The 23702-nt window shown below is 33.3% G+C and overlaps 2 protein-coding genes across 2 annotated transcripts in view; both read right to left on the reverse strand.

Annotated features, from left to right (window-relative positions):
* LOC127736699 (hemicentin-1-like) overlaps positions 1-13035 on the reverse strand; it is a 41120-nt gene extending 28085 nt beyond the window's left edge. The window contains exons 1-11 of the mRNA XM_052247286.1: positions 12739-13035; positions 11080-11379; positions 9770-10075; positions 7779-8075; positions 7144-7440; positions 6237-6533; positions 4967-5272; positions 3596-3898; positions 2532-2834; positions 958-1257; positions 528-827 (exon numbers count right to left, since the gene is read on the reverse strand). Coding sequence (XP_052103246.1) covers positions 528-827; positions 958-1257; positions 2532-2834; positions 3596-3898; positions 4967-5272; positions 6237-6533; positions 7144-7440; positions 7779-8075; positions 9770-10075; positions 11080-11379; positions 12739-12895 — 3166 coding nt within the window. The 5' untranslated portion in view covers positions 12896-13035. The remainder of the gene's footprint in view (positions 1-527; positions 828-957; positions 1258-2531; positions 2835-3595; positions 3899-4966; positions 5273-6236; positions 6534-7143; positions 7441-7778; positions 8076-9769; positions 10076-11079; positions 11380-12738) is intronic.
* On the reverse strand, positions 13027-21503 carry LOC127739134 (hemicentin-1-like). The gene is made up of 9 exons (XM_052250728.1): positions 21254-21503; positions 20712-21017; positions 19754-20059; positions 19150-19455; positions 18596-18895; positions 16338-16637; positions 14714-15022; positions 13875-14173; positions 13027-13041 (listed from the first exon to the last, which is right to left on the reverse strand). The coding sequence occupies exons 1-9, from the start codon at positions 21501-21503 to the stop codon at positions 13027-13029; spliced, it is 2391 nt and encodes a 796-aa protein (XP_052106688.1).
* Between the last annotated feature and the right edge of the window lie 2199 nt (positions 21504-23702).

Raw genomic sequence — 23702 nt, forward strand, 5'->3', positions numbered from 1 at the left:
AATTTGATATATGATTTATTATGCAGCCAGGTTCTGTCTTTTAACCAACGATACCCTCAATTATACAGTATTTATACCAGCATCGAGGTCAATTATGTTTTCGATTAAGTGTTGCCATAATTATTGTAAACCTACAACGTATTGTACGACGTCACCAGAGAACCGCTAGTTACGTAGTTACGTTTTCATTTATATTTTCATGCTTTTTTTGGAAATGCTGTAAATATGGTAACTTATTTTTATGTTGAAACAGATACGATGCTGAATCAGCAAATGTTGTTGCAATTGAGATGGTAGGGGTGATATTAAGTTGCATAAATATTTGATGATATTTTGCTTGTCTTATTTCGTGAAATTAGTTGATATTTCCAGTAATTGGCGTTCCAAATATCAATCATCATAGAAACATGGAAAGTGCGCTGTGAAAATTGTGCTTTAATGCAACTATATGTGGTTTCTCTCTCTATATATTTATATAATTATACATATGTGATATTGATGTTATTTCATATTGAATATACACTTACTGCCCAAGACATCAAGAAATATAGGAGAGCTGATTCCAGTTCCTATACTGTTGGTTACTTTACAAACATAATAGGCTTCGTCGGGCTCGTCAACGTTATTAATTATCAAAGATGGTAACTGTGTGGTAGAACCATCATATTTATCATTGGTTGTAAATATTACTGTGACCTGGTTGGCTACAGTCCTTTCCCAAATAACACTGGTAGCTTCTGGGTTTGCTGTATATATACATTGAATTGTAACTGATGATCCTATGTTTACTGTGTATCTAGATATTGGAACAGTGACAGTCGGGATACCTGAAAAAAACCAATGAACTTATGACATGCAAATCTAAATGTTTCACTTTTGCCTATTTAATATCTGATAAACTTATAATCATAAACCATCACACAAGAAATAAAAAGTTTATCATATGTTTTCACTTACTTCCAATAACATCCAAGAATATTTGTGGACTCTGCCTTGATCCAACACTGTTAGTAGCTGTACATATATAGAACCCCTCGTCTGACATAACAGTATTACTTATTACCAATGACGGTGAACCCACTGAACTGCCGCCGTAACGACCGCTGGACATGTCAATAGTCGTTGCTACATTATTGATGTAACGCTGCCATGTGACACTTATCGCTGTTGGATTGGCATTCACACTACATTGTAATGTGATTGAGTTTCCGACATTGACAGAGTAACTATTTGATAGTATGGTTACTACAGGAACGCCTAAAATAAATAGATAGACACACATTAGTTATATCAGGATCGAAAGGATAAACATATGTTAAAACAGATCAAATGGAAACACGTACTTCAATGAGGATCGAATAACTTTATTTCATCTAGTGTTTTTAACATGTTTTTGGGTCTTACCTCATAAGTTCGGAATGTAAAAGTAAATGCAAAAGTAAGGAGTTTAGACTTCTTTTACACGTGTCCATATATTTGGATTTTACAATGTAGTATGGAGCTGCGAGATATTTTAAACAATGTAAATTAAAGACCCAATTCCACAAAACAATCGAAAATGAAAGATATAAATACATCTGAATCATATTTGTGCATGAGCATAAATTCCACCAAAAAAACTCAACAGAAAGATTGTTGTGTAAATCATAAGATTACTTTCTGCCACAGGCATCAATTTTTGGGGGAAACAAACTTTTTATTTTTACAAATTGTGACTTTGATGGAGAGTTGTCACATTGGCACTCATGCCACATCTTCTTATATATAATAATATATCGATCAGAAACATAAATCTTTTTTACGTTGTGCCTTGTTTGAGCTGACTGTTTTGTCTTGAAAATGTTTAAAAATATTTGCTACATCATTTCGCTACAGGTTCCCTTATGTGTATATATTTAGGCTGCATGTTGATATAATTTAACTTTACATTACCAAGATATAAGGTATTCAGGAACACACCCGCAACATCGCGGGTCCGAGATTGAATTAAAGTACCTATATAGATATAGGAAGATGTGGTATGAGAACAACTCTCCATCCAAGTTACAATTTATAAAAGTAAACCATTATAGGTCAAGGTACGGCCTTCAACACGGAGCATTGGCTAACGCCGAACAGCAAGTGTTTTTTAGCTTGGATTTTTAGTATTCGTTTTGTCATTTGATAGTCATGATGCTAGTATGGTGCACATTTTTCTGTGCTTTTAAAATCTTACTGATTGAACCCGTTTAGGTTTTCCTGCTACACTATTCTCAGTTTAAATTAAATTTGAGTTTTTAATGGGTTTTTCAAAATTGATAGGGGTATTGTGGTGGAAAACTTGTTAAATAGTTTACTATAGTAGCACATAGATATAAAGCAACTTCTGCAATAATTCAAGGTTAATAAGATGTTTATAAATCGCCTAGTTAAGTACTTTAAATGTTTAATTGATACAAAAGTTTGAATATGTTTTAAACCTATCTTTGCAATATGTTTTGTCTAATATTGACATTATATTTCACTCCCCATTACGACTGAGCTTTACTTACTTCCCGATACATCCAGGAATATCTGTGAACTGGTACCTGTTCCGACACTATTCTGTGCACTACATGTGTAATATCCTTGATCAGCAATTACAGCATTGAGTAAAGTCAAAGATGGTGATGTCATAGTAGATCCTGAGTATTTACTCGTCTGAGAGAGATTGATATTTGTTGCTACTCCATTCACATCTTTTTGCCAATAAACTAAGGTATGAACAGGATTTGCTGATACGGTACAAACCATGGTAACGGACGAACCAACTGTTACACTATACTGTGACTTGGTAATGTTTACCACTGGTATTGCTTTCAATATAACCAGATAAATAATTGAATTATAAGTGAACTAATATGAAAGACAAGATGAAATAAATTACAAAATATATTCTACAAACCTTATTGTCCATGTATTCTAACTATATTATAAAACAAAAATTGGTCTAAGGCCTACGTCATGTCTCAAATAGACTTCCCATGCTCAACATCCAAATTAGCAGACGTCATAATAATGTTCTTTGTTTAGAATTACAAAAGTGAATCAACAGCCAATGTCTGGCTCCTCTTATTGAAGGCCCCTCTTGGGTAATATTATAGAACTCGTTAGATCCATTCAAAGCACAAAAATAACTAACAAACCTACTCTAAACACAAGGTAAAGGTCGAAGGGTTTTCGCATTTACTAAAAACTAGATCGACGCCAATAACAAATAATACAAATAAAAAAGCATGTGTCTGATAATAATATATCAATCTGAACACATCCAACATCCTATGAATATAGTGTAAAATAAGTTTACTGTGGACAATTATCCCACTATGAATACATTGTTTAGTACTATTTACCGCTGATTAGGAGAGAATCTAGTCGGACTTTGCTCGAATAATTCATGACGTTACATAAGGCATCTAACCTGAATAATGATAGGTTTTATTTCGAATATATCTTCAAATGATCATTATTTAGAATGTCTTTGACTTATTACCATATTGGTATTGTTGTATCAAATAAGCATTACCAACTTCTTCATTTGTACAGTGGTAAAGAAGGGGAATATCCATATACTTACTGCCTTGAACGTTTAAGAAGGTCTGGGTACTAGTTCCTGTTCCGACAGAGTTTGTTGCTTGACAAGTATAGTATCCCTCATCGCCCTCAACACAGTTAAAAATTGTCAAAGAAGGTGAAGTGACAGTAGAACCTGAATATTTAGTTGGATTGCTGGTAACGTTTATTGCAACAGGTGCATTATTTGTAATTCTATTCCATTGAACGCTAGAGGCTGACGGGGTGGCAAGTATAGTACAAGTCATGGTAATAGAGTTTCCAATAACAACAGTATAGCCTTGTCCGACTGTTACTGAGGGTACGTCTACAAAAGATTCAACATAATTACTGTATATAATAGGAACACATTTAAACGCGCTGTACCTCTGCTTTTTTGTGGTTTTGCTGTGCATATACTGATTTTGTGTCATTGTTTAAAACCGTTTGGCCCCTTGAATTCGAAAATATCTACTGTATAGCATCATTCTGTAATACCTCAGTCTGTATACTATAAACAATGTTGTCAAACAAATTGGCACTAAGGCTTCAAATTCACATATTTGTGCTAAAACAGCAAATACTGCCGACCTAGCCTCAACTTGAGAATTTGTTATTAATACTAAATTTGTAATTTACTTCAAATATGTTATATATATTTTGATCAAACACTATGCCAGAAATAGCCAAGTTATGTAAAAACCGTTAATAACGACAGTTTAGAAGAGGGGTGAAAGATACCAGAGGAACATCCAAAAACTCATAGATCGAAAATAAACTGACAACGCCAAGACTTAAAAAGAGAAAGACAAACAGTCAAATAATAGTACACAAGACACAACATAGAAAACTAAAGACTAAGTAACACGAACCCCACCAAAAACTGGGGGTGACCTGGGTTGATGACACCATAGTTACATGTAAATGCTATCTTTTTGTGCTAATTTGTACAGATTATACTTACCAGATCATCAATGAAATTGACACAATTTTCAATGGCTTGAGTAAGTAAATTTAACGATGTTTTCGCTTTTTTGTTTGTTCAATCAAAGTTGTCCATACAGTGTTTCGTAAACTGTTCTTTTGCTTTTCGTCTTTTGTCATGATTTTGTCAATATCTCTTCGATATATGAGTTTATTTTGTCCAGTTGTTATCAAACGTCTTTTTTTGTTTTCTCTTTATTGAAATTTATTTTCATTAAAATGCTATATAATACATGGTTATACAACGAGAATATCTATAAGTAAAAGAATAATAGCCATTGTCTCTTTTTATAACAAATAGCACAATTAATTATAGGAAAGCGATATCATCAGAATGTTAGTCGTTAATTGAAAACAAATCTTAAAATTAAGGCGGCTTATGCGCATCAGTGTAAGTTAAATACAAACTTACTGGCAACTACAGAAAGCTGCGTTTGTTGACTCTGTCCAGTTCCAACACAGTTTGTAGCGTAACATATGTAGGAGCCTATGTCATTACTTTCGGTATTCAAAATTGTTAAAGACGGGCGTCCAATTGTAGATCCAGAATATTTGTTTGCGTTAGTGGTAGAATTGATATTTGTCTGAACGCCATTTGTGATTTTTTGCCAATACACATTTTGTACTGCAGGAGTTCCGGAATAAGTACATACCAACTGTACTGACTGACCATGATTTACACTATATGATGACTGTGATACAGTAACTGTCAATATACCTGGAAAGCGAAAAAGCAAAATTTAGATAAATATTTATTCTACAACTCCATTGAGTGTAATACAATATTTCCCAACTAGAGTCGCTAAAATTTTCAAAAATAAAAACTCCAGGCTCACTGAGCATTCTAAACATTAAAATAAAAACTATCGACAGTGGCGAAATATCGTATTTTTCGAGATATAGTATGCATGGAATATATTTATGTATCATTGTCATTTTGCTTAGTTTCTTTTGTTACCTATTCTGACATCGGAATCGGACTACTTTTAAACTGAACCGTATTGCTATGTGTTTCTTTATACTACATTGGTTAGTGGTATAGGGGGAGGGTTGAGATTTCACAAAACATGTTTAACCCCGCCGCTTATTTGATTCTGTCCCATTGGTGGCCTTCGGCAGTTTTCTGCTCTTTGGTCGGGTTGTTGTCTATTTGACTTATTCCCAATTTCCATTCAAAATTTTATATTTAATGATCTGTCTAAACGATATGTAGACGTTTATTCCCCATTTTTTCAATAAATAAAAAAAAATGTGCTCTTGCTAGTTTGCCACGAATGATCTCAGTTCCTAAATAAATAAGTTAATATCAAAATGTTGAAAACATTTACAATGCGATAAAAAAAACCCAATATTTCTTGGCGCAAATACAAAATTTCAATCCTGGTATCTATGATGAGTTTATTTCGCTACACATAAGTGAAATTGGATACAAATAAGAATTGTATGAATTTCATTTAAGTTGAATTTTCATGCCTGATAAATATGTATATATGTACATATAATAGTAATAAAATATGTTCAAATGAACACACACACAACAAGCGGCAAAACACTATGGCATTACATATGTAACGGAAAACTTGCAAATCTATTCAATATTATGTGGAGAGAGCCCTAATTAGATATATTTTGTTTTATAAAATATTCATTATATAAGATAAAAGAAGCAAACATATACGTACTTCCGGTAACATCTACATATGTTTGTGCACTTTGACTTGTACCCACTGCATTTGCTGCGGTACATATGTAATACCCTTCGTCTGTGTCAACAGCATTCGATATAGTTAAAGAAGGCGTATTAGTACTTCCTCCTGAATATCTATTGTTTGATCCTATATTAGTTTGCTGTCCGCTAACTATCTTATTCCATGTCACGTTTGTATAAGATGGATTAGCTGTCACGGTGCACTGGAGCGTGATAGAAAGACAAATCTCCACTGAGTAATAGTTGGATAATATCTGTACGGAAGGAACAGCTGTGAAAGAATTAAGATAATGTATAAAACAGTTGTTTGTTGGTCGTTTTATTTTTTTTCCATAGCATTGTAAGTTTGTAATCGATTTATGATATGAGTTTAAATGTCCCTTTGGTATATTTCAACGCATTCATACGTAGGGAACAGCTGTAAAAAGATTTTTATGAAAACAATTCACTGAACCTTTCGTGTTTAAAAAACAAATTGTTTCTTTGCACTTATTAGTTATGAGGAATAAAAAAAATGTTTTGTTTCAATTTGCATGTGGTGGTAGTAGTAAATATTATATATTATTATACCTCAGTATGTTTTTTCTATATAAAAAAAGAATGAAATATTTGTGCTATTTCATTCTACAGAATATTTGCCAGTCAATAGTTTCAAAGACTATTACCCCGGTCAATAGTTTAATAAACATATTTCCCGTACTTTTTCATACTAATTTTTCATTGGACAACAAAGCTCGGCTTCACCTCGAGCAATAGTTGGTATCTCAGGGACAACAAACTTGCTTTTACCCTCATAACCAGTCAATAGGTGTATATTAATGTTAAGTATATTGCCATGCATTGTATTGGTATTTTATATATTCATATCATGTTATACATACTTCCTTGTACATCGAGGTAGGTCTGAGAACTTTGTCCAGTTCCTACACTGTTAGTAGCAAAACATATGTAGAATGCCTCGTCCGTATTGTCCACATCAGTGATAATCAAATTAGGGGAAGACACGGTACCACCCTGGTATCGCCCTGATATAACTACTGTTGATGGTAAACTATTCTGTATTTTCTGCCACGATATACTGGTTTCTGTTGGTGTAGCAACAGCATTGCATTCAATGGTTGCTGTATTTCCGTAGTTCACCGGGTAGTAGTCTGACCCTATAATTACTGTAGGGATACCTATGGAATAGTTGTTTTATACTTTAATATTACAGTCATAATAAACATAGGACAAATAAATTGAGTTTGTATCAGTTATTTTAGATTTAGGTCACTTAACCGTGGCTAAGGATAAAGGAATTGTGCTATAATCTTGTTTTTTTAGAAAAGTTTACTAGAGCCACTAAACCTAGAATCATATAATGTTTTTGTCAAAGTAAAAGCTCATAATGTGTTTATGTGATGAACCATTTATATATCGATTATAATGAGAAGAAAACTATGCGTTTGTGTGCAATGTAATTTTATTTTGTTTTTATTCTAAGCGATTCTTTTCTTTTCTTTAATGAATTACTTACTTCCGATGACATCTAAAAAACATTGAGAACTTTGACCATTTCCAACACTATTCGTTGCAACACAAACATAATAGCCTTCATCGTCAAGAGTGACATTAGATATTGTAAGAGTTGGACTGTTTACTGCAGCGCCGGAGAACCTCCCAGATATTGTAACCGTTGTCGTTACTCCATTTATATTTTTCTGCCACGTGACAGAGGTATGAGGTGGGTTGGCTTGTATATTGGACACGAGATTGATGCTACCTCCGATGTTGACAGAGTACACACTTTCTTGAACTGTCACTATTGGTATATCTGGTAAAAGTAAAAACAATAGTATTTATCAAATAATCCATTGCCGTGTAGGGGGTTGGATAATGTACCCATTTGGTCAGAAAAGTGAAGTATAACATATTCTGGTGATTTCTCTGCTTATGTTGTTTACGCAAATGTGAAACTAAATGATCTTTATCAAATATTATGGGATTTGATGCTCGAAATATAGAATTGATCAAAATGTTATATCAATTTACATAACACAAAAGCTGTTGTTTATGCAAGCAAATGAGTGTGGTCAATTATGTTGGTACTTGCATAACTGCATTGAAATAGACGTAAATGAATACTTGAATAATTATTACACCAGGGTTTTCGATATCATTAACTAGTCAAAACATTTACTAAATTTTATCATCGGTATAAGGACATCATTCGTAAATATAACTCAACATGCAGACATCTTATACGTTCGGGTATTTCACATCCAATCTTTTATGGTAATATACTTTACAAAGCACAAAAATGTCAGTATTAACCTAAAAAGGTAACAAAACCTTTAAACAGACTTATTAAGAAGGGATATAGTTACGATACTGTTGTCAGGTCATTTAAGATTGCTTATTTTGGCTTTAATATTGATTCACTTATAGGGTCTTTACATCGGAATTAAACACATTTATTTTAAAACCAGTTGTTGGCATGACACGGGTTATGTTCTTCTCATATATTTTATGACGGTATAATACTAAACCCCTAACAGGAGGGATTATGCCTGATACTCATATGATGAAGACATAATCTTTCAATCAGTTTAATTGAGGTCTGGAGCTGGCATGTCAGTAACTGCTAGTAGTCTGTTGTTATTTATGTATTATTGTCATTTTGTTTATTTTCATTTGTTTCCCATTCTGACATCGGACTCGGACTTCTCTTATACTGAGTTTTACTGTGCGTACTGTTGTGCGTTTGTTTTTTCTACATTAGCTAGAGGTATAGGGGGAGGGTTGAGATCTCAAAAAACATGTTTAACCCCGCCGCATTTTTGCGCCTGTCCCAAGTCAGGAGCCTCTGGCCTTTGTTAGTCTTGTATCGTTTTTAATTTTAGTTTCCTGTGTATAATTTGGAGTTTAGTATGACGTCCATTATCACTGAACTAGTATACATATTTGTTAAGGGGTCAGCTGAAGGACGCCTCCGGGTGCGAGAGTTTCTCGCTGCATATAAAGACCCATTGGTGGACTTCGGCTGTTGTCTGCTCTATGGTCGGGTTGTTGTCTCTTTGACACATTCCCCATTTCCATTCTCAATTTTATTGAATCAAATGTTGATATTTCAGTAAAAGTAAGGCATAATAAGTCTCTTTCATCACTTTGTTTGCATAAATTTAAAACTTAATTTGCAGTTTTAATTGATGTGGTATTTGATAATATACAATAAACTTTTAAGATATACGAGAATTAAAATTCTATACGGTAGATGCGTACAACCAACAACACTGCAGAGCAATTCAAAAGGCAAAACTTTAAGAGCATTGTTGATCCAAATCTCCGAAAGGTTTTGCCAAATTCAGCTTAAGTTATGTTTTTCTGGTCATATATACATATTTATATACATATTATTTTTAAAATCATGTTTTCTTAAGATTAAAAAATTTTGAATTATTGCACTGAAAACTGTGCAAATATTAAGGGAAAATCTGTTTTTAAAATTGACATCCGTAAACAACTTACTTCCAATGACGTTGAGATAAGTCTGCTGACTGTTACCAGTTCCAATGCTATTAGTAGCATAACATATATAGTTTCCTTCATCCGATGACTGAGCGTTAGTAATAACGAGTGACGGACTAGAGACTGTAGAACCACTGTATCGTGAGTTGGAGGAGGTTGTATCAATACTTTGTTGTAGATTGTTAACAATACGTTGCCAGTATACATTAGTGGCAGCAGGGGAGGCCACAACAGTACAACCAAGAGTCGCAGTCGCACCAATGTTAGCGTTGTAATTTGATAAAGTTACAGTAACTGTTGGTAAATCTACAAAAGAAATTTTGTTCACTTAATTATTTTTCACAACATTCATATATAGTTCTGTAAATTAAATTATTTTATGCGTTACAACTATCAAACATTATTACAAGTTAAGCAATATCAGAGTCTATCAGTTAAGTATTGTTTAACAAATTCAATTATTATAGGACTATAAATTTTCTGTTTTCTCATTGCTAAAAGAATGGGAAATCCTCTTTGTTAAATCATTATATTCACCGCGGAAAAAAGCACGAGAGGTTAATATAAGAGTTAGGACAGCGTCCGTGTACTTACATATAGATATTCCAAGACAACTTCTTTAAATTCGGTTTTATGACGTTATGTAAATTTCCGTTTTTCTTTTTCTTCTTGTTTTAGATGTGTTTTTTTCTTTTTCTTGTTTTCGGTGAATTTTTTCCTTTCTAAACTTTATTGAATCTATCAACTGATGAAAATTGATAACTGCAAAAGCAGATAATATATTTAGTATTAAATCAAGGAGCAGTTTTAAAAGTATAATCTTCTTCAAATACTAAACAACTTGAGAATGATAAAAGAGTCATATAATAAAACGATTGTTAACTTTTTTTCAGTTGATACAATGATTTATCAATCCAACAGATATGAAATTCTTCTCGGCCGTTGGCCTCGATGGATATCATATCTCGGGGGTTGATAAATCATTGAATCAACCTTATCAATAGTCAATAATTGTATAATAATTCATGTATTTTTCTTTCTTAATTACCATTCATTTATAATCGAAATTGTAATGAGAGTGCCATTTAATTATTTCTAAAAATAAATAATAATATGATTCTGTTAGTTGTATTATTTTATGTCTCAAAAATTTATTAGCTGAATTAATCTTACTTGTTTCTAATTATATTAAGAAACAACAGATTGTATTGGAAAAGCAGTATTTCCTAATTTTTTGACAGACAAAGACCTTGATACTTTCAAACTTTCTCAGTAGCTGGTTTCTTTCGTTTATATCAGAACACACTTACTTCCTGTAACAGCCAAATAGGTCTGAGATGAGGTTCCGGTTCCGACAACGTTAGTTGCTGTGCAGACATAGTAACCAATATCACTCTGAGCAGCACTGTTGATAATCAGATTAGGACTGCTGACAGTTGGCGTGTTATATTTCCCAGCATTGGTAGAGAGAGAAGTTTGTACTCCATTTATAACTTTATACCACCGTACACTTGTGGCATTTGGGTTAGCGGATATTGTACAGACAAGAGTAACTGTCTGTCCGAGAAGTACAGTGTACCTATTGGACTGAATAGCAATTTCAGGTGGACCTGCAAAACAATGTATAAGAGAGGCATCATCAAAGTAATCCTTTGTCAATTTAAGAAACACATTTAAATATTGATTTATGTCTTCAGATATATGATCACATCATGACTAAGTACCTATTGCCTACATTTTACATACAATAAAAATAAAACAAGGAAACTAAAAAATAAGTAGTTGCGCTAGAAATGTTTTTTTACAGAAGTTTATATATATATTTTTTCCGAAAATACAAATATCACAGTTTTATATGATAATGATATGTTAACTTTATGATTAAAGAAATTAGAAAAAATGAAGGCAACTTTTCTTTCTTTCTCTAAAACCTTTTAAACCAGGAACTTCACCAACAGTTTCTAGGTGGTTATTGAATATGACTACAATTGGATTTCAAAATCACAGATTTGAAAAATAAAGCTCACAGTACGAGAGCAATTGGACCTTCATGGACCTCATTCAATGGTGCTGGTATGAAGAGTATTTTAGAGTCAGCTGACTGGTCTACAGATACAACTTTCATCATTTTTTTTAGAGAAATGTGGATGTTAAGATTCTATTCTAATGTAATGTGTATATAACAGATTGTTTTTAAACTCTTCAGAAAGACTAGTATTTGTTGTTATATGCAGTTCAAATAAATAAAAGAGACAAAATAAAAAAGGCTTTGGAAAGACCGTATAGAGTGCAGAATGATATTTTTTTAAATGGTATAATGTAAAAAGAATATACCAGGATATAGAGATGCAGAGCCACAGTAAATAACCCTGCAACTAGTGAGGTAAGGGTCTGTAATTTATCCGTTTGTATGTTTCTCAGGAGTTCAATAAAAAAATTATGAAATAAAATTCTAAATTTGGTTTCAAATTCAGATTTTATGAATGACGTTTTCTACTTACCACCCGTTAATTACCCAACCTACCTCTCCACTTGAAGTGTTCTATAGTAGTAATAATGTTATACCATTTTTTCTAAAAATGTCCTGTTACAAGTCAGGAAAATGGCCATTGTTATATTATAGTTCGTTTCTGTGTGTGTTACATTTTAATGTTGTGTTTCTGTTGTGTCGTAGTTCTCCTCTTATATTTGATGTGTTTCCCTCAGTTTTAGTTTGTAACCCGGATTTGTTTTTTTCTCAATCGATTTATGAATTTCGAACAGCGGTATACTACTGTTGCCTTTATTTACAAAAAATAGAACAAAATAAAACTGTGGGTACAGGTTAAGTAAATCATGTACATGTAGGTGATGTAGTTCCGGTTGGAAGTGTCTCCGTCATCTATATGTTTTATATGACTGCAAAGTGTGCACTGGTAAAGAAAGTAATATCCAGATAAATGAATAGATGAAAATAACTTTATACATACTTCCGATAACATCTACATAGGTCTGTTGACTCTGTCCAGTTCCAACTGTATTTGTTGCATAACAAATATAATAAGTTTCATCATTTTGATCCACGTTATTGATAGTAAGAGTTGGATTACTGACGATAGAACCGCTAAATTTAGCTGTGTTTGTCATAGAAATGGTCACTGGCAGTCCGTTCTGGATTCTAGTCCAGTAAACCTGTGTGTGGATGGGTGTGGCACTTACACTGCATACTAGCTGCACAGCCTGTCCGTAATTACCAAGGTAAATAGGTTGTCCAACAGTCACTGTTGGTATATCTGTATCAAAGAAAACAATAAATTATATATGTACATCAAAATGTAAAAAAGAACTTTGAATATTGTGTTACTACTTCAAATAATACTAAATAATGTCATTACGGCGACTTATTGATGTTTACTTCTACTTCATAAGGTCACTGATGAAGAGTTGTGTTTTTTTTAAATCCTACCAAATCTGCTTATTTGTATATAAAACAAACCTTCCTTAGACGGGTTCCACATGTTGGGAAGGATCTGCTTACAATTCCGGGACACACGAGATGCCCCCAATTGATGATAGGGTTTGCGATGCTCAGTCTAAAGTTTTCCATGTGTAGAGCTGTTTGGTAATTAACTTACGTGTTTGATTGCCGCATTTTATTGAACGTTACCTTAATAAACAATCAATACAGAATCGTGGAACACGTGAAAACTAAGACGTACAGTAGAGTTATTTTTTCTTTCTTTATTTTGTTTATGTGTTTCTAATTTTTTTTTATCAAAGTTTGTCATAACAGTTGTTAAATGTTTGGTGTATTAAATCTTTTTTTAGAACCTATTAACAGTTCCTAACAATGCAGTTGTCACAGTGATAAGGAGATGATTCATGGTTGCTGCAAAAAATTATCGGCGAATAAGACAATAATCTTAACGCTGTACATTTTTGAAGATATGATAAATAGTTTTCTTTCACACGAAAGACCCTGTAAATGCGGTTTATAGTAACTCTTCGGCGTTCAAATACATATATGCATATTTAACTTTTAAAAAACATTTAGCATCTTTACGACCTTTAAAGTTAAGCATCCATCTTTAACCGTTAACTTAAAAAGGCTGTACTTACTTCCCACAACATTAAGTGTGGTCGGATTACTCTGTCCGGTACCAACATTGTTTGTTGCATGACATCTATAAACACCAGAGTCACTCTGAGTCGTACTGAGAATGATCAGTGAAGGTGAGTTTATAGAAGATCCTTGATATTTCTGGGTATTCGTCATGGATATGGTCTGTTCTGCGTTGCTGCCGACTGTTACGGTCCAGTAGATATTGGTCTCTAAGGGATTGGCTGACACAGTACAAGGAATAGTAATTTGACTATCAACATTTACACTGTATGTACTCCGAGGTATACTTACTGTGGGTATATCTATAAAACATAAATATGTGTTTGCATTAGTATAGTTTAATAGTCCAATGACCTTATGACATGTCCCTAGTTGAAAACAACATTGCACGACAGTGACAAGAGCACAATAGTTACGATTGACAAGCTAGTTTTTCATATTAAAAAATACATCCTAGTCTAAATTTGGGGAAAGGATTGAATGAGAAATTTACGTTTTTGTACAACAAAGCCTTACTGTAAGTGCAACAAAAATGCATGCAATATACGTTAGAAAGGTATAGCCCATTTTCAGAACTGGAGATCAACATTCATTGTATTAACTACTGCCTATATGTACATGGTGTGTTCCTCTGTTTAGCACATAACTTGCAAGTAATTATTAATATATTAACTGTGTCTATCATGTGTTGTATTTTGCTTTCACGTTTGTCAGTTTTATAGAGATTTTAAGGTTTATAAATTTATCTGAAGGAACGCACTAAGGATTTCAAGCAATATAATACATTTTGTGAATTTATAAGAAAAATATTTCTCAAAATCTCTATTTATAACGTCACATACTGCCTACAACATCCAAAAACGTCTGACTACTGGAAGCTGTTCCGGCTGAGTTTGTAGCAGAACAGACGTAATTCCCTTGATCCGCCTCTGTAGTACTAATGATAGTTAGAGAAGGAGATTGTACTGTAGATCCACTGTACTTGTTAAAGTTATTTGTACTCATATCAACTGTTATAAGAACACCATTCACAAGTTTTTGCCAATAAACGTTTGTTGCCGATGGATTGGCAATAACTTGACAACCAAGGACTACTATGCCTCCAAAAATTACTGAAAAGGTGTTGGACAAAACTTGTACAGATGGAACGTCTGAAAAACAATACGGTCTATTAATCGTTTGCTTTATAGACATTTTAACATCGAATTTGATATAAAGGATACCACAGATGCAGTTAGGTAAGCCTCATATTTTAATTTTCATCTAGAAAAATATACGTAAACGGGCGGTTGAAAACAAAACTCAACGACAAAGGGATGAAGGCAGTTTATAAAATGTGAACTTTCCATATCTATAGAGCACAATTCACGTCTGCATATGGAGTAACTATCTACCATGATTTCCTTGAAAGTGGATTTAACGAAACGTTACAAGTGCTCATGTTGAAGACATCCATCCGATAGTTATACGGACACTCTAACAAGATGACAAATGACCACGTGTATTGCTTATATATATAGAAATAAAGACAATTAAAAATATTTGATAAATCGACGAAAAGCGGTCCCGGTAACAAGTTAACGTATTGTTGAGCAGACCAGCCAAAATTAGCTTGAGATTATGTCTGGTTCGATCGGATAGAATTAAAGTTAACTTATTGGAAGACTGGTTTCGAAGTAAACTTATAATAGTAGGGGACCTGTATCAAAGTAAACATTTTCAGCAGTCCTATATACAGTCCTACGACCAAGTCTGTTTTTCAAGTTAATTTGATTGTGGTACTAGGACTGGTCAGTGCAGTCTTAATTCCTGTCGCAGGTTTACTTTGACTAGTCACAATATCTGGTAAGCAAGTTAGATTGCTGTACAGGTTAGGACTGCACCCATTTGTATGATAGAGAAAAGTGTACTCTCCGTATGTGTTATTTGTTAAGATTAGTGCCGATGCTAAATATTTGACCATTGAGTTCTTTCATAATTTCCTCCATAAAGCGCTATGTAAAACTTGCCATATAATTGATTGATTGATTGGTGATTGCTTTACGCCGCATTAGCAGCCATATACATCGATTAGACACGAATCAATTTAATGCTGGCCTTATTTTGTTTATAGAACTGAAGCCGTTTGAAGCTGGGCATATAGATTAAACAGTTTGCTACTGTTAAAGGCCGTATAGTAACCTTAATATGTGTATTTCTAGTTTGTTTAGGATTGTCGCATATACCATTTCGTCTGATTCGGGAATAAATGAGTAAATGAGAAAAAAAAAGACTTCACATATATGATTTCAGAAATTAAGAAAAAAAAAACAAAAATAACTCAATTAAAAAAGATAGAATTGGAACTATGACAAATGTGCAAATACTTGTTAGTTTGAATGTTACTTTGATATCGTTTGACTCTGTTCTTTAAAAAAGTATAAGCATAGATGTTTACATTAATTCAACAAAATTTTACTTTCTTACCTCCAATCACATCTAAAAATGTTTGTTTACTATATCCAGTACCCACACTATTCTGTGCAGAACATTGATAGTGTCCTTTATCAGATAACTCCAAGGCAGCGATGGTTAGTGAGGGTGAAATTACAGTCGAACCTGTATACCGCACATTGTTCATATTTATTCTTGTTGCATTTCCATTTACAATTTTTCTCCAGTTAACACTTGTCACCATTGGATTAGCTTGTACTGTACATATCAGTGTTACAGTTTGCCTGTAGTTAACAGAATATTGATTCTGAGCGACTGTGACTGTAGGAATATCTAAAAAATACTGTTTCTATTAATCACCTTTGGTAAAGATTTTAAAAGTAACAAACTTATTAATTGGAAAAGGGGAGAATTTGCATTGAAAAAAAAGAAAGAAACACAACTGATTCTCGCAACCACCAAACACTTACAACATATAACATGTGCTAGAAGTAGACAAACGTCTAATTAGCAAATAGTAAAATAACAAAGATACCCAACTCCAAGGAAAATTTTAAAAGGAAAGTCCCTAAGCAAATGGCAAAATCAAAAGCTCAAACACATCAAACGAATGGATACAAGCTGTCATATTCCTGACGTGGTACAGGCATTTTGTGAACTAGAAAATGGTGGATTAAAGCAGGTGTTATAGCTAGCTGAACTTCTCATTCGTAAGACAGTCGCATACAATTCCAATATATTGACAACTATGTCTGAACAAAACAAACAGACACTATTTAGTCTCTGATGCATGATTGTTTATTATTAATTGTTTTTTGGATTTTATTTGGTTTTCAGTAAATGAGAGTGCTCTCAAATCGTACTTGCGTGTTAATTTGGCCTGTTGATACAATTTTTAATGCATTTTTGTTATTTACTGTTTACTTATTTTATATATCTCGTCTCACTATTTTTAATATTTTCCACCTTTGATAAGTGTTTGGTATGACGATAAATTTCACTTCTGTATGAACAACAAAATTATTTATTTTGTGTTATATATTTCCGTACTCTATAGTATATCTTACCATGTATGTACTGGTAAATTCTTCCGCTATCTGAAGACCACACCCCCCCCCCCCCCCCCCCCCTTTGAGAGCTGCGAGGGCACAGTGGTATCCATGTACAATCCACATCGGGATCAAGGAAGATGCGTCAATAACGTATTAAAGACACTTTTTACAAGGACAACCCCAACTCAAAGGCATTGCTTGGACACCAGGAAGTCTGTTATTATGGTGAAGGAAGCCGAAGAACTCGAAGAGAACCACTGGGCCACTCGGTGGAAACAGACAAATCGGAGAGAAATCAGAAAATTGATTTACAGGTCAAAGTAGGGAAAACATTGACAACCGAGGCCCCCATAGTACCGTCTAGGTACCAGATCAGTGTATGGGAGGGTGAACATTTCCAGCGCCCCGAGTCACGGAAAAAAACACAACCAAAGAAAACATGTAAATCAACATAATTGTGTGTGGGTTCGTGGTCTAGTGGTTAAGACCGATAGCTACAGTGCTGAAAGTCCCGTGTTCGATCTTGACTTGGGGCGCTGGAAATTTCAGTACTCGTATTCGTTAGTATTATATTCAAATTATAACAACAAACATTTGAATGACATACAGAATACGCCTTTTTACAATTTCAGTTTCCTAAACTATTTATTTCATTTAACCCTAATCTTATTGTTAAAGCTAATTTTTAAATAAAATATATTTTTCTCTTATTTTCATTAATAAATAATGTTAGTAAGTTCAATACTTCAAAGCAATTCAACTGAGTTTACACAGTTGATATTATATAGATCCATAGAAGAGGAATGGTACTCGATGGATACAATTCGTTTTACAACGCTTGGATACTAAAGAAATTCAGCTAAAATTTTCATCGGAAAAAAACTGCGAATATTTCATCAGCAGTTTTAGTAAGTTTTTACCTTCATTCAATATTGCATTACATCTTTTAGATTTGTCAACATGGGTGAACGCTTTTGAAAAAAGTACATATGGAAATATCCATTCAACAAAACCTCAAAATGAATGAAATGAAGATGAATAATGGAGACTAAATCTCTATTCTTGTCAAATAATGCTGAGTTTGAAAAAAAACAACTTACGTCACAGATGTATTTTAATACCTGACCAAACCTCAATCTAAAGCATGAACAATTTAATTACAAAACTTTAATCAATGAATATAAACATGCCGTAAAAATTAAGCAAAATACCTGAAATATTGGTACATAAAAAGCTTACCTCCTGTGACGTCTAAGAATGTCTGTTGACTGGATCCGTTTCCAACAACATTGGTTGCAGTACAGATATAGTTCCCTTCGTCACCAGATACAGCATTACTGATTATGAGAGATGGTGAACTGACAGTGCTACCATATATTCTGGACCCATCAACTGTTACTGTAGTGAGTACACCGATAACTCTTCTTTGCCACGTGACAGAGGTATGAGCTGGGTTAGAGGAAACTGTACATTGCAATGTTACTGTACCGCTTAGTAAAACCGAATAAGTGTTGACAGATATTATAACCACAGGAATATCTGCCAAATAAAAGGTATCATACTGTTTCAGAAGGGCTGCAAATACTATACATATCTTTTTCAAATATTTGTCAAACATGTATAAAAAGTACTAAAACCGTTTAAAAATACAAAATTGACGCCAAAGAAAATTTTGGAATAATACTTCTCAATTCGAAATTCGATAGTTACATATTTCAAAAATAAAACAGTTATCTAAGACACAAAGACACAAATAATTATAGTATTGCAATGATAAAATATTGGTAATTTACCCCCAGACACATCTAGGAACGTCTGTGTACTTTGTCCAGTTCCAACAATATTTGAAGAAAAGCAAACATAATATGCTTCATCGTTAAAATCAGTGTTATTTATTTGTAGAGACGGGTTACTGACTGTAGAACCACTGTACTTGTTGTTACTGTTAGCTACATATATATCTGAAGTAACGCCATCCTTTATCTTTCGCCAGTAAACGATTGTATGAGCTGGATTTGCTGTGACTGAACATACAAGAACAGCAGTAATACCATAGTTGACATTATATATCCTTTGTTGTATTGTAACAGTTGGTTTCTCTGAAATCGTCAAAATAAATTCATATTTTAACTAACCGCAGTTTTAAAGATCTACATTTCTTATAAGATATGGAAGAAATACGGTTATGTACGGTTTTTGATTTGTAGTGCTAGTTAAACAGTCCTCTCATGATATATTGATAACTTGATTTTTAAAAGGTGTATTTGAAAATATTATTCTCATTGAAAGCCCAATAGTTACTTTACTATTACAAAAAAAAACCAACTACTAGTTAATAAAATAAATCTGCATTCATTTTAAATGCTTATGTACACTAACGCAGTCTCCATTACTTACTGCCGATCACATTTAATGAGATATCTGTACTCTGTCCAAATCCAACACAATTTATGGCATAACATGTATAGTTTGCTTCATCGGTTGATGCAGCATTGATAATAGTCAGAGATGGAGTAGAAATCGTGGAACCGGAATATTTCCCGCCACTATTGGTGACATCAATATCTGTTGTTGTTCCATCCAAAGTCTTTTTCCAGTAAACTCGTATAACAGCAGGTTTCGAAACAACGGAACATATAAGAATTATCGAGCTAAAATAATTTACATTGTAGCTTGGAAAGTTAACATGTACTGTTGGGATCTCTAGAAAAAAAAATATATTATAGGAACTGTTATTATTTGATGTGAAATGTAGTCTGCGAATTTTAAATTGTAATATATATACAACTCGTCTAAACATCAGCCCAACATTGTTAGATCTGTAAATTTGCTTTCATGTATCACCATCACTGCTGGTGATCCGATGGATCTGATCTGTAACAATTCCATCTTCATGCCTTATACATGTATATCATGTACTGTATTACGACGCTAGATTAAAACTGACGAGGAAAGGTAACACCCGGCCACCGAAAGCTTTATTTTTGTGAAGCCTAGGTGGTCGAGTGGTCTAGCGCGTCGGATACAGTGCAGGCGATTTGGTGTCACGATATCTCAGTTGCATGAGTTCGAATCCTGGCGAGGGAAGAACAAAATATTTGCGATAGCAAATTTACAGATCTAACACTTGTTGGGCTGATGTTTAGACGAGTTATATATATATATATATATATATAAACAATGAATTGTCATCATCTATACAAAAAGGTTCGATGAAACATAAAAATCAACTACTTTATTAACCAATAAAAAAGTAGTCATGGTCTAGATAACCGTATAATGACTTTATTTCAACAAGAGAAAAAATTGAAAGTTCCAGTTCCAATAAAAAAGACGTGACAAGAAATAATCTTACCTGCTTGTACATCAAGTGATGTCTCCTGACTTGAACCAGTTCCTATAGAATTTGTGGCGAAGCACTGGTAGTTTCCTTCGTCACTGAAGTTAGCGTTAAATATAGTTAGAGATGGTGTGACGGTAGTAGATCCACCGTATTTACTAGGATTGTATGAGGGCCCTATATTGGTTATCTGTCCGGTCACATTTCTGGTCCAATACACACTAGTAACAACAGGAATGGCGGTAACAGTACATTCTATTGTTATGGAATTGCATATTTGAACGTGAAAACTAAATCCTGCAATTGTCACATTTGGAACGCCTGGCAATAAAAGAGATTTTTTTCTATAAGAATTAAGTGGACATTACATTTAAATGTAAATAGATCGATTATTGGTCTTCTAACCAAAACATATTGGATAGAACAAAAGACATATTATCGGTTAATACTAAATAACACATTAAAAAAGATATACAAGAAAGAATTTTTATTTCGAGATCCATGAATAACTTTGTGAAATGTATCATTAATGTACTATTAATTTTTAATTTACCTACCTCCAATAACGTTTAAAGATGAATTTTGACTGTTAGATGTACCAACAATGTTTGTAGCATAGCATACGTATGTTCCTTCATCGGAATTCTCTGTGTTGGTTATTGTCAATGATGGAGTTGAGGTGGAACCTCCAGTATATCTACTGTTACCATTTATAACTACGTTAGTTGGAACACCATTGACCACCTGTCTCCAGAACACGTTAGTCTGAGTGGGAGTTCCGGTAACAATGCAAGGTATAGTTATCATTTGACCATTTAAAACACTGTAGGATGACTGTGGAATGGTAACAGTAAGTATATCTAAAAAAAAGCATACATAATTATTAACATACTTCGATAGCTACAATGATTTTTTTTATTATAGTTGGAAAGAGCGTGATCGACATGATGCAATAACAAATAGTTGACAAAAGACACAAATATCGATCTAAGAGTACGCGTAGTAAATTTAGATTAGTTCAACCAAAAAGAAATAATATAGAATATTTATTAAATCAAATCTTAGGGCTCGTTTCCGAGCATATACATATAGATTCTACCACTGCATCGAGTGTGATACGATATTTATCCACTCGAGACAGTTAAATTTTCAAATTTAAAACGCGAGGCTCGCCGAGCGTTTTAAATATTTAAAATTTAACTGTCGAGAGTGGATAAATATCATATTACACGAGATTTGGTGGTGGAATCTGTTTCACTAATGATTTTCAAACAATATGCAGGCAAACTTATTCCGTCTTTTCGAATGATCTGTAAAAAGATGTGTTCTTTCTATGTGACGTCATCAGACATGGTCGCCTTTTTTCATGCCGTCACAATAGGAAATTCAGAGGAAAGCAAGTAAATTTGACGTTATAATCGGATTTTAACCAATGATGAACTGAGTTCAAACGAACCACACATTGATTACATTTTTTTTATACAATGGGTGCAGAAAGGGATAAATTGACGAAGAATTAGAGAAATATATATATATAAATAACATTTTCCAAAAGACCAAAAAGTGAATGTATATTTTAACAAAACGCATTCTGTTTGTTATTGAATTAATAATCAAGATCTATGTTACATCTGGTGATCAATTGATTTGGCAATCGCCAATGGCAGTCAGCAGGGTTTAAGAACATCAGTTGTTCGACCTGTTAGTCAAATGCGTTTTGTTAAAATTTATACTTTTCACTTTTTGGTCTTTTGGAATATATATATATATATATATGAACAAGTCTTAATTGAAACAACGTTCAAACCTATGATTGCGTTGGATAAAAACCGCAATTTTTATACGTGTGCATGTAAAATAAATTTCTTGGTAGAGGGGTCTAAATACAGCACAAACAACATTTTCCAAAAGACCAAATGAGTGAAAAAGAATATTTTAACAAAACGCATTTGACTAGCAGGTCGAACAACTGATGTTCTTAAACCCTGTTGACTGCCATTGGCGATTGCCAAATAAACGGATCACAAGATTAACAAAATAAATCTTATTATTAATTCATTACCAAACAGAAAACAATAAACTTGCGGAGATGGTATACCGCAAACATGAGGTGCAAACATTTGTACACCATATCAAAATTTCGACAATTTATGTCTCTTCAGTGATGATTGGAATCGAAACGGTATTTGGAAGGCCATATAATTTACCTCAATTTAGGATAGACTCTTGAATTTTGAAAGAGTCAAAATAGGATGAACGGATTATATAAACCCGAAGGCAAATATAATACAAGCCCAAACGAAAAAATATAAACAAGTCTAAATTGAAAACAACGTTCAAACCAATGATTGCGTTGGATAAAAACCGCATTTTTTATACGTGTGCATGCAAAACAAATTTCATGGTAGAGGGGTCTAAATACAGCACAAACAACATTTTCCAAAAGACCAAATGAGTGAAAGAGTATATTTTAACAAAATGCATTTGACTAGCAGGTCGAACAACTAATGTTCTTAAACCCTTCTGACTGCCATTGTCGATCGCCAAATAAACGGATCACAAGTATAACAAAATAGATCTTATCATTAATTTATTACCAAACAGAAAACAATAAACTTGCGGAAAAGATGGTATACCGCAAACATGAGGTGCAAAAATATGTACACCATATCCGGATTTCGACAATTTATGTATCTTCAGTGATGTTAGGAATCGAAACGGTATTTGGAAAGCCATACAATTTACCTTAATTTAGAATAGACTCTTGAATTTTAACTTTTTCAACGTCAAAAGTGTCTATATCAACTTCAATACATTTTAAAATATATACAATATTAGAATACCAAGATGACTTATTACATGTCTGATTGTCAATACTTGTGAAAAGGGCTTGTTTTAACAAATGATCCTTTTCTAAACCATTAATTCTTTGCAAAAACTTAAGAATGAAAACAAATAATGTCAATATGCAATGGAGTACGACCTAACTCTCCCATAACAGCTAAA

Source organism: Mytilus californianus, unplaced genomic scaffold, assembly GCF_021869535.1.
Source record: "Mytilus californianus isolate M0D057914Y unplaced genomic scaffold, xbMytCali1.0.p SCAF_1, whole genome shotgun sequence".
NCBI classification, from domain to species: Eukaryota; Metazoa; Mollusca; class Bivalvia; order Mytilida; family Mytilidae; genus Mytilus; species Mytilus californianus.